Source organism: Phyllobates terribilis, unplaced genomic scaffold (genome assembly GCF_046119375.1).
Source record: "Phyllobates terribilis strain yellow unplaced genomic scaffold, ASM4611937v1 Scaffold_11__3_contigs__length_659146591, whole genome shotgun sequence".
NCBI lineage: Eukaryota > Metazoa > Chordata > Amphibia > Anura > Dendrobatidae > Phyllobates > Phyllobates terribilis.
The window spans coordinates 319,667,823-319,680,012 of NW_027362771.1; the positions used below are offsets into that span (position 1 = coordinate 319,667,823).

The 12,190-nt window shown below is 41.6% G+C and overlaps 1 protein-coding gene across 2 annotated transcripts in view; it reads right to left on the minus strand.

The window, feature by feature from the left end:
* DENND6B (DENN domain containing 6B) overlaps positions 1 to 12,190 on the minus strand; it is a 64,535-nt gene that overhangs the window by 34,819 nt on the left and 17,526 nt on the right. For both annotated transcript variants that reach the window (XM_073652577.1, XM_073652578.1), the window contains 4 exons: positions 9,417 to 9,497; positions 8,290 to 8,395; positions 6,617 to 6,696; positions 5,661 to 5,720 (listed from right to left, as the gene is read on the minus strand). In XM_073652577.1, the coding sequence (XP_073508678.1) occupies positions 5,661 to 5,720; positions 6,617 to 6,696; positions 8,290 to 8,395; positions 9,417 to 9,497 (327 nt within the window). The remainder of the gene's footprint in view (positions 1 to 5,660; positions 5,721 to 6,616; positions 6,697 to 8,289; positions 8,396 to 9,416; positions 9,498 to 12,190) is intronic.

The following is a 12,190-nucleotide window of genomic DNA, read 5'->3' on the forward strand; positions in this document are numbered from 1 at the left end:
AGCGCTGTAATATGGAAAGGACCTGGCTGTATTCTGCAGTGCCAACAAGCAAATGGCGCAGAAAAATGGTGTTCTCTGAACTGCTTTTTAAGCAAATAATGAGGATTAAGATCCCAAAAAATTATTCCTGGCCCCTGAGACCTGGGTCTATGTCTAGAAATATCTAACAGAAGCAGAAGGCAGAACTGGAATGGAGCCTCTTGTGCTACATGCACTGCAGTCTGCTATATACCCTGCCTGCCTCCTATATACACTGCCGGCCTGATATCTCTGCAGATGGATTATTCCTCAGAAGGACTGTTTATTGAGATGGATATGTGTAATATACTTCTGTTCTACCTACATTACCTAATAAACAAGCAAATCTCTCCCTAGCTCAGCAGCACCTCTCCCTACACTTGCCTGTTTCCTGGGTTGACTGTGACGAGCACAGCGGCGCCAGGTCTGATATAGACCTGATGACGCTGTGCGGCCAGCCAATCACTGTAATGCCACAACCACCATGGCTGCGGCATTACAGTGAGTGACAGGCAATCCCTGCATGTTCATTGACTCTGTAAAGAGCGCCAAACATGCAGGGAGGGGACCCGAGCTTCCGCCGAGCAACCCTGGAAATACTCGGCGAGCGCCGAGCATCTCGAGCAGTGAGATGCCCGAGCGAGCACCGAGCAGTAGAGAGCATGCTCGCTCATAACTAGTATACAGTCAATCAGACTGCACAAGGGTCTTATCTGTAGCTTTGGCTGTGCACATGCTGCGGAAATTTCCGCTGCGGATTATCATTGCGGAAAAATACGCAGCATGTCCATTAATTTTGCGGACACGCAGCGTAATTGCCGCCATTGAAACACTAGATATCCGCATCATTACATGTGAACACGCGGATATGAAGCGATTCAATGTGCGGATGGCACCCAGGCCTGGAGAAGAGGAGACTCTCATCCAGACCAGGGTACCATGGTACCTGTAAAAAAAAAAAGAATTTAAAATAAAAAATAAAGTTTATACTCACCTTCCGATGTCACCCGGCCTCCTCAGCGATACGTGCGGTGTGTTGGGCGGCTCGCGGTGGTGTGAGGACCTGACATGACGTCATTGAGTCATGTGACAGGTCACGCGACCGCTGACGTCAGCGGTCGCCTGACCTGTCACATGACTCAATAACGTCATCGCAGGTCCTTCACTCCACCGCGAGACACCAGGGAGACCGGACGCATCGAAGAAGGAGACCGGGGGCCATCGGAAGGTAAGTATAATCTTTATTTTTCACCATTCTTATTCTTTTTTTTTTAACTATTGCTTGGTCACACTATATAATTCCATGCCGATTGCATGGATTTATATAGTGTGACCAAGTTGTCAAGCACTTTTGCAAGTGATGCTAAAATCGCTTGGAAAAGCGCTTGATAATCCGCATGCAGAAATGCATGCAAAAACGCTTGACAAACGCTTCGACCTGGCGGGAAAAACGCATGTAAAATCCGCATGCGGTTTTCCTGCCAGGAGAAGTGGAAACAATATGCAGCATTTCTGCATTGTGGGCACATAGCCTAAATCCACCTAGTATGAAAGGCTGATTTACTAATGTGAATAATAATTATATATATACAGTACAGACCAAAAGTTTGGACACACCTTCTCATTTAAAGATTTTTATGTATTTTCATGACTATGAAAATTGTACATTCACACTGAAGGCATAAAAACTATGAATTAACACATGTGGAATTATATACTTAACAAAAAAGTGTGAAACAACTGAAAATATGTCTTATATTCTAGGTACTTCAAAGTAGCCACCTTTTGCTTTGATGACTGCTTTGCACACTCTTGGCGAGCTTCAAGTGGTAGTCATCGGAAATGGTCTTCCAACAATCTTGAAGGAGTTCCCCGAGATGCTTATCACTTGTTGGCCCTTTTGCCTTCACTCTGCGGTCCAGCTCACCCCAAACCATCTCGATTGGGTTCAGGTCTGGTGACTGTGGAGGCCAGGTCATCTGGCGTAGCACCCCATCACTCTCCTTCTTGGTCAAATAGCCCTTACACAGCCTGGAGGTGTGTTTGGGGTCATTGTCCTGTTGAAAAATAAATGATGGTCCAACTAAACGCAAACCGGATGGAATAGCATGCCGCTGCAAGATGCTGTGGTAGCCATGCTGGTTCAGTATGCCTTCAATTTTGAATAAATCCCCAACAGTGTCACCAGCAAAGCACCTCCACACCATCACACCTCCTCCTCCATGCTTCACGGTGGGAAGCAGGCATGTAGAGTCCATCCGTTCACATTTTCTGCGTTGCACAAAGACACGGTGGTTGGAACCAAAGATCTCAAATTTGGACTCATCAGACCAAAGTACAGATTTCCACTGGTCTAATGTCCATTCCTTGTGTTCTTTAGCCCAAACAAGTCACTTCTGCTTGTTGCCTGTCCTTAGCAGTGGTTTCCTAGCAGCTATTTTACCATGAAGGCCTGCTGCACAAAGTCTCCTCTTAACAGTTGTTGAAGAGATGTGTCTGCTGCTAGAACTCTGTGTGGCATTGACCTGGTCTCTAATCTGAGCTGCTGTTAACCTGCGATTTCTGAGGCTGGTGACTCGGATAAACTTATCCTCAGAAGCAGAGGTGACTCTTGGTCTTCCTTTCCTGGAGCGGTCCTCATGTGAGCCAGTTTCTTTGTACTGCTTGATGGTTTTTGCAACTTAACTTGGGGACACTTTCAAAGTTTTCCCAATTTTTCGGACTGACTGACCTTCATTTCTTAAAGTAATGATGGCCACTCGTTTTTCTTTACTTAGCTGCTTTTTTCTTGCCATAATACAAATTATAACAGTCTATTCAGTAGGACTATCAGCTGTGTATCTACCAGACTTCTGCACAACACAACTGATGGTCCCAACCCCTTTTATAAGGCAAGAAATCCCACTTATTAAACCTGACAGGGCACACCTGAAGTGAAAATCATTTCCGGTGACTACCACTTGAAGCTTATCAAGAGAATGCCAAGAGTGTGAAAAGCAGTCATCAAAGCAAAAGGTGGCTACTTTGAAGAATCTAGAATATAAGACATATTTTCAGTTGTTTCACACTTTTTTGTTAACTATATAATTCCACATGTGTTAATTCATAGTTTTGATGCCTTCAGTGTGAATGTACAATTTTCATAGTCATGAAAATACAGAAAAATCTTTAAATGAGAAGGTGTGTCCAAACTTTTGGTCTGTACTGTACCTCTTATATTCAGCATAAAAGATGGGTGAAGGTGATTACAGGATGTTTTTTGACAATCTGTGCAATATGGGAAAACAACCAAGTGTCTAAATAAAATGCAATGTGGTGCAAAAACGCTGTTACCATCTGTAGAACACTGTCATTTGTTGACCTGGAGAGCTCACCCTATAAGAGATATGGTACCTGCTACCGATTAAAGCATAAAAATACTATGACTGTAGATATACATTCAGATTTTCTCTGTTTTTAATTACTTTACTTAATATCACTTTTTATTAAAGATTGACTAAACTTTTGTTGTTTTTTTTCAAATCAATTTATTAGGAGATGTCAAACGCCTGCTTTTCCCCAGTCTATTTGCCAGCCCTCAGCTGCATTTATATCAGAATGTACAGTAGTCGCCAAAAGAGAAATTAATTTTACCCCAGTCCTCTGCAGTACAATTCTTAAATACCCTGTAAAGTTATTTTTTCTGATGAAGCCCCTTCAGACTGTTTGGCACATCTGGAAGAATGATTGTCCGGAGAAGAAAAGGTGAGGGCTACCAAAAGACCTGTGTCATCCCAACAGCATCCTGAGACCATTCATGTGTGGGGTGGCTTTTCATACAAGGCAGGGGGCTCACTCACAATTTTACCTAAGTACACTGTCATGAATAAAGAATGGTATCTATACATCCTCCAAGAATAACTTCTCCCAACCATCCAGGAGCATCTGGTGATGAACAATGCTTTTTACAGCGTGATGAAGCACAGTGTCATAAGGCAAAAATGATCACTAAGTGACCCGGTGAACAAAACATTGAAATTTTGAGTTAATGGCCAAGAAACTTCCCAGATCTCAATCCCAATAAGAACTTGTGATTAATCAAAGAATGGGTTGTCACCAGTCAGGATTTGGCCCAGAAGCTGATATTCAACATGTTAGGACAATTTGAAGAAGTCTTGAAAAATAAGAGTGAATTCTGTAAATATTGGGTAGTTACATACACTTGATGTATTTCTCAATAAAAGTTTAAAAACTTATGAAATGCTTATAGCTGTACTTCAGTAACAAGAGCTACATCTGACTAAAAGATTTAAAAACACTGTAGCAGCAAACTTTGTGAAAACCAAAATTTGTATCGGTCATGAAACTTTTGGTCATGACTGTAGTTATTTGGAATACAGATGATGGCAGTGAAGGGTCAGCTTAGAATCTGTGACTAACTCCAGGGGTAAGCTGCTGCAGGAGATTGTTCTGATGAGCACAAGATTCAGGAGGATACAGGTGCTGATCCCATCACTGCCATCATTGGTACTCCAAATTAGTACATTCTGATATTAACGCAAGTGTAGACAGGCGCATAGACTGGGGAAAAGCAGGAGTTTGGAAACCACTTACATTCCGTTTGTTTACAGGAATGAATACAAATCCCCTAATAAAGTGATTTGCTTAGTTTCATAACTTTCCATGCTCGAAAGACTTATTAAAAAAATTAAAGTTTAGTTACTCTTTAACATTACTGTAACTAATAATGATCATATCAGTGAAATTTGTAGTATGTGCTAGAGTATGTTTCATCGAGTTAGGATCAGGTGATGATATCAATTCTCACATATATAATAAGATCATATACGCTACACTATTAATCAGTTTACTTATATCAGCTACAGCTGGTATGACCATTAAAGGGAGTCTGTCAACATGTTTTTGCTATTTAATCTGAGAGAAGAGTGACCATAGAGCCTGATTCCAGTGATCAGTCACTTACTAGGCTGTGTGTTGTAGTTTCAATACAATCAATGATTTATCAGCAGGAGATTATCACTGGCGGCCTAGTAATCAATCACATGCAAGCCAGTCAGGCTAATTTGTGTTACCCCGCCCCCACCACTGATTGGCAGCTTGCTGACAATGCACAGTGTACTCAGGAAGCAGCCAATCAGTGCTGTGGGCGGATTATACTGAGCTCAGAATTCTGACCAATGCTACATCTACAGCAGAGAAAACAGGGATTCTATCCAAATTGCACCAAGCAACCCAGTAAGTGACACATTTTGGGATCACATTTTGGGATGCCCCTACATCATGCAGATCAAAGATTACATAGCAACAACCTGCTAGCACATTTCATTTAAGATGGACAGAAAATCTAACTATAGGTGCCTGGCAAGGAACTGCATAGCAGAAAACACATGCGGTTGTACTGCAAATTTTTTTGAATTTTACAATGTGGGTTTTGGGCACATAGCAAGTACAGGTGAAGATCATAAAAACCGTGTACTTCATTTGTACTTAAAACCACACTGAAGAACCACAGAAAATCACAGATAATCTGTGAGCAGCTTTTGCAGTGCATTTCCCTGTACGTAAAAATAACCACGCAAGCCTGACAAAATATTGACATAAATTAAGAAAGTATGAACCTACAAAGCTTATGCATCACTCACCTTGGGATGATCAGTAATAACATTAGTTTCCATCAGATCAGTCTGATTTGGAATTTTAACCTAAAAGAAAATATACAGACACGTCTGATTGTACTTTAATGAAGTTCAATGACAAGAGAAACATAAAAACAAACTTTATGAGTCAATTGGATGTTATAAATGTCTGATTTGTAGGGATGCAAATTACCTATTCAGTGAAGAAGACAGGAACGCTAATGCCACCTATTGGAAGTAGCAATCCTAAAATCAAAATTAAACCTTTAAAGGGCCTTGCCCCATGACTTAGGATAAGAAGCCAAACCAGAAACTCCATGTGTAGACACATGTTTCAGAGTTTTGCCTCTCATGAGTGCAAAGAGTTTTGATTTGGCTGGGTGAGATGCCTCTGACAAGGGGACTAAGGTGTAAAGTTTCTCCTTGTGGAGAGTGCCAAAGAGGCATAGAGACTTAAAAGCCATGCAATGCACCCCTGCAAATTTAAATATGCAAATAGACAGGAACCCTAGTGTCACCTATTCCGAATTGCGGGGATCAGACTTCACAGAACTTCACCAATCTTAAGATTATTTAAAAAATTAATAGTAGACCAGAACTCAATATCACAAAAGCCGGATCACTAGGGGTAAAATTGCTTAGAAATATGCCATAAATCTGAAAGTGGACATAGTAGAAAAATATTTTCTACTATTAAGACAGTTCATAGAATCATAGAATGTTAGCGTTGGAAGGGACCTCCAGGGTCATCATGTACAACCCCCTGCTCAATGCACGATTCACTAAACCATCTCAGACAGAGTCCAGCCTCTGATTGAAGCTGTATAATACTATAGTGTTTAGTTATTCACATTATCTCACTCCCGTACAGAGAAAAGTTTTCCTAAAAGCAAACATTAGTATTACATAACAGTAGAAGGTATACAGTATATTGGGTTATAGGCAGTGCTTTGACTAAGTACCTGCAAGACAAGTCCCATGATAGGCAGCGAAAGGGAAAGTCCTGGCTCAGGAAATGGCCATCGATCGATCTGATTACAAACTAGAGCAAACAAAATTGTGTTTTTGTCAGTATGCTATATAAATATAATATAATGTTATAAAACTCATTAATAATCATTGAGATGTAGACAATAGAGGATCAGATATAATGTTCCTCTTTTCCCACAGAAGCAATGGCAATGGGTGTTTAGTATTCATCAATCATGCCTCAAATAGAGAGAGGCATGAACGGTGAAGGATATGTAGTCTATTATCATTATTTTGAGACATGATTGATGAATACTAACAGCCCATTGTCATTTTTAATGGAGTATCACTATTGTTCGTCAACATAGCGGGTATGTGAAACTTAAACACACAGAGGGCCAAAATTAAAAACTTGGACAAAGTCTCGGGCCAACCAGTCAGTATACAGTATAATGAGACCCACAAAATCCTCCATACAGAATAATGGGCCCCACATAGTCCTCCATACAGAATAATGGGCCCCACATAGTCCTCAATACAGAATAATGGGCCCCACATAGTCCTCAATACAGAATAATGGGCCCCACATAGTCCTCCATCCAGAATAATGGGCCCCACATAGTCCTCCATCCAGAATAATGGGCCCCACATAGTCCTCCATACAGAATAATGGGCCCCACATAGTCCTCCATACAGAATAATGGGCCCCACATAGTCCTCCATACTGAATAATGGGCCCCACATAGTCCTCCATACTGAATAATGGGCCCCACATAGTCCTCCATACTGAATAATGGGCCCCACATAGTCCTCCATACTGAATAATGGGCCCCACATAGTCCTCCATACTGAATAATGGGCCCCACATAGTCCTCCATACTGAATAATGGGCCCCACATAGTCCTCCATACTGAATAATGAGCCCCGCATAGTCCACCATACAGAATAATGGGCCCCGCATAGTCCACCATACAGAATAATGGGCCCCACATAGTCCACCATACAGAATAAGGGCCCCACATAGGGGTGGTGGTTCTGGAGTCGCGGGCCATATAAAACCACCCTGCGGGCCAGATTTGGCCCACAGGCCAGAGTTTGACATGTATGTTATAGAGGAACACTTTATCCCGATCCTCTGTAACCCATTCTGAGGATTATCCACCCCTACTGCCCCAAATAATTGACCCTTATCAGTGTTAAACATACTAAGGTCTTTCATAGCATAGGGAAATATAGGGATGGCCACCGCTTGAGCAGGGGCGCCATTTCTCATTTATCCTATAGGGTGCCAACCTCCGCGGCTAGGCAGCTACATCTCTTTAGGGTAACACTGCAGGGTACTACAGGACTCCTGGTGTTCTAACGTAGTTTACCTACCCCGTGAGAGATTTTTTTGTTTTGTTGTTCATTTTTTTCTTTTAATTCATAGCTAATAAAATTGTATTTTAAGGATTTTATGATTCACCAGTATATTTCTATCCTAAAAGTCCCAAAGTCACTTGTATGACCACTACTTCCATTTACTGTCTATGGGAGTAGTGGTCACGCATGCCCATTGTCACTCCCATAGATCCACAGAAGTGAATGGTAGGGTGGTCACGTTTGCCTATTACTGCTCTATTCACATAAACACATACAGTATACAATTTTTAATTCACATACTTACCAGCTTCAAGACAGGGCTCCAATTTGTTAAAATATTCGGGAGCTATAAGTTGCAGGAGTGTGTGAAACAAATTGGTGTAAGGTAAACTGGAGAGAAGAACTAGAGACTAAAAGAAAGCAGACAGATATGTATTCAGTGAACATTGAACGTGAAAAGAGCTGATGAAAGTAGAAGTGGCCATGGACATAGCTAAATGAAACCCAAAAGATGCGTATCTATCAGCCATTTAGAAGCATCGGTGTCACAGAAGAATGTAATTTTGAGCTTAATTTCAAACGTATCTCATAACTAATGGATGATTCCTGTTTAGATTGTTTCTGGTTTTATACAACATACATATTTGAGCAATTAATTTTCACTCATTTATATAATTAAAGATGATTAGTACCAAGAGAGATCATGTGAATTCATCTACCGCACCTGGTAAGAGACTTGCCTCAGAGGGGACCTGACAGCTGATTCCCGAACCATGAGAAGCATGAATCAGAGCCCGGTTCTGTCATCTCAGCCAGATATGTTTCAGTGAAAACTTACATTTACAAGCCAACCCAGGACCATGCGTGTCAAGTGACAAGTCCTAGAGGCTAGTCCCTGGCAACTTCTTCCAGCCCCACTCCCGTGAGTGACAGGTCTCTCTTTACCTGTGTGAATATGCAAAAAACTTGATACTCAAAGGGAGCGAGAACCAGCCTCTAGGACTAGTCTTCTGAGCGACACGGTCCCAGGTCGGCCTATATGTTTATCTGAAACACCACAGCATTTCAGAGTAACAGCATACCTGGCTAACATGACAGAGCCAGTGTCGGAATCATGTTGCCCGTGGTTTGGGCAGCATGTATATAACTGTCAGGCTCACCTTCACGGCTGTCATATTAGCCCTCTTCTAGGCCAATTAGCCAGGCATGCTAACTAGAATACAGAAAAAATAATAATTTAAAGAGGTCTGTCACTCAGACAACTCTTTTCACAACCACTTTGAAATAAACCACTCTCGCAGTTGAAGAGAAAAAGTCTTGAGGTTCGTTTTATTTCACATAATGTAACCCAAATGTGGTTATCTTTTTAAATTACATGTCAATGTTGTTAATGTCTATGTGCCAATTGATTTTAAACAAATAAGGCCTTACCTTCTGAAAATACCCTCTCTTTACAGAACTATCTCTTACTTGTCGAAAATAGACATACCCAAAGTAATGGGCAGTATCCCTCTATAAAGGCAGAACAAAAAGAAAATGGTTTATACATGGATAAAGTAAAGATCTTACTATTAGTCATGGTTTTATGATTATTTTTATAATTAAAACAGTTATAGGATTACTAATATTCACTGTAGGCTTGAGAATGCCCTTTAGGCTAGATACACACATGTGAATGTTACCATCTGATAAAATGGACAGATTTTATTTCTCAGGTATCATCCTAGTTGCTTCCTAGTCACCTCAGTTATTTTCTCATCTGTCTTTTTTTTCACTGAAGCAGGTTGGCTTATCAGAACTTTATTATCCATTGGCAAGTAACCATCTATCAGTTAAAAATGGATGAAGCTTGGATGGAACTCTGAAGTACAAAGTCTGTGTTCTAGGTGTTATATTTTTACACTAATCCCTATACACTTTAAAGGGAATCTGTCAGCAGGTTTTTGATACCTCACCTCACAGCAGCATGATGTAGGCAAAGGGACCCTGAATCCAACAATGTATCACTTAGATTACTGGGTGCAGCCGTCCTGACACAATCAGAGCTTTTAGATTTAGCAATGAAGCAGAGCTGAGAAAGCTAGCCCCGCCCACACCAGGCTCTGTATATACAATGTCTATAGACAGTGAGGTGCTTATCACAAAAGGGGGCTGAGTCGGACTATGAGGCATGTGCTTCTGTACCCCAGACAATGTGATAAAACTTTCAGTCTAAGTAAACAACACCACACAGCCGGGACATGTGACACATCCTAGAGCTCAGTGTTTTAACCCCTACCTCATTGCTATCCTCGGATTACATAGCAAAAACTTGCTGACAGATTCCCTTTTATGGCAGAGTTTGACCCGCAAAGCTGATGAGAATAGTACAAGCCTGAATCTCACGGACACGTTTTAAAACTGATGTGTACAGTGGCATGTAAAAGTTTTGGCACCCCTGGTCAAAATTACTGTTATTGTGAACAGTTAAGCAAGTTGAAGATCAAATGATCTCTAAAAGGCTTAAAGTTAAAGATGACACATTTCCTTTGAATTTTAGGCAAAAAAAATGAAATTCATTTTTTACATTTTAAAAATTACAAAAAGGAGAATGGGCCAATGCAAACGTTTGGGCACCCTTAGAGATTTGTGCGCTCAGGTAACTTTGACCAAGGTTTCAGACCTTAATTAGCCTGTTAGGGTTATGGCTTGTTCACTATCATCATTAGCAATGATGACCAGGTGATGCAAATTTTCCAGCTTTATAAAAAAGCAACCTCCTCTAACCTTGTGCCAAAAAACAGCAGCCATGGATTCTTCTAAGCAGCTGCCTAGCACTCTGAAAATGAAAATGGTGGAGGCCCAAAAAGCAGGAGAAGGCTATAATATAGCAAAGCGTTTTCAAGTTGCCCTTTTCTTAGTTCGAAATGTAATTAAGAAATGCCAGTTAACAGTAACAGTGAAGGTCCAGATAAGTTTGGAAGACCAAGCAAAATTTCAGTGAGAGTAAAGGCCCCGTCACACTTAGCGACGCTGCAAAGATCCCGACAACGATACGACCTGTCAGGGATCATTGCTGCGTCGCTATGTGGTCGCTGGTGAGCTGTCAAACAGGCAGGCTCACCAACGATCAGGGGAGCAGCGATATCGTGGAAAGAATCTTTCCACGATGTCCAGCTCCGGTTACCACCCTGCTGAAACGCGCACCTAGTAACCCGTTGTTTATCATGATTACCACTCTGCTACAGTGAGCGGGAGGTTACCGCTCACTTTAGCAGGCTCGTAACCATGATAAACAACGGGTTACTAGGGGCGCATGTGCCCCTAGTAACCCGATGTTTATCATGGTTACCCGCCTGATCGCTGCTCCCGCTGGTCACACACAGCGATGTGTACTGACCAGCGGGAGGGCAACGACCAAAAAATGGTCCAGGACACTTTGCAGCGATCAGCGACCTCACAGCAGGGGCCTGATCGCTGCAAAGTGTCACACATAGCGACATCGCTGGTGAGGTCGCTGTTGCGTCACCAAAACCGTGACACAGCAGCGATCTCGCTAACGATCTCGCTATGTGAGACGGGGGCTTTACTCGTAGGATTGCTAGAGAGGCAAATCAGAACCCCCGCTTGACGGCAGGAGACCTTCAGAAAGATTTAGCAGATTCTGGAGTTGTGGTACATTGTTCTACTGCTCAGAGACACCTGCACAAATATGGGCTTCATGGAAGGGTCATCAGAATAAAACTTCTCATGCGTTCTCACCATAACATTCAGCATCAGAAGTATGCAAAAGAACATCTAAGCAAGCCTTATGCATTTTGGAAACAAGTACCGATGAGGTTAAAATTGAACTCTTTGGCCACAATGATCAAAGGTACAGTACAGACCAAAAGTTTGGACACACCTTCTCATTTAAAGATTTTTCTGTATTTTCATGACTATGAAAATTGTACATTCACACTGAAGGCATCAAAACTTTGAATTAACACATGTGGAATTATATACTTCACAAAAAAGTATGAAACAACTGAAAATATGTCTTATATTCTAGGTTCTTCAAAGTAGCCACCTTTTGCTTTGATGACTGCTTTGCACATTCTTGGCATTCTCTTGATGAGCTTCAAGAGGTAGTCACCGGAAACGGTTTTCACTTCACAGGTGTGCCCTGTCAGGTTTAATAAGTGGGATTTCTTGCCTTATAAATGGGGTTGAGACCATCAGTTGTG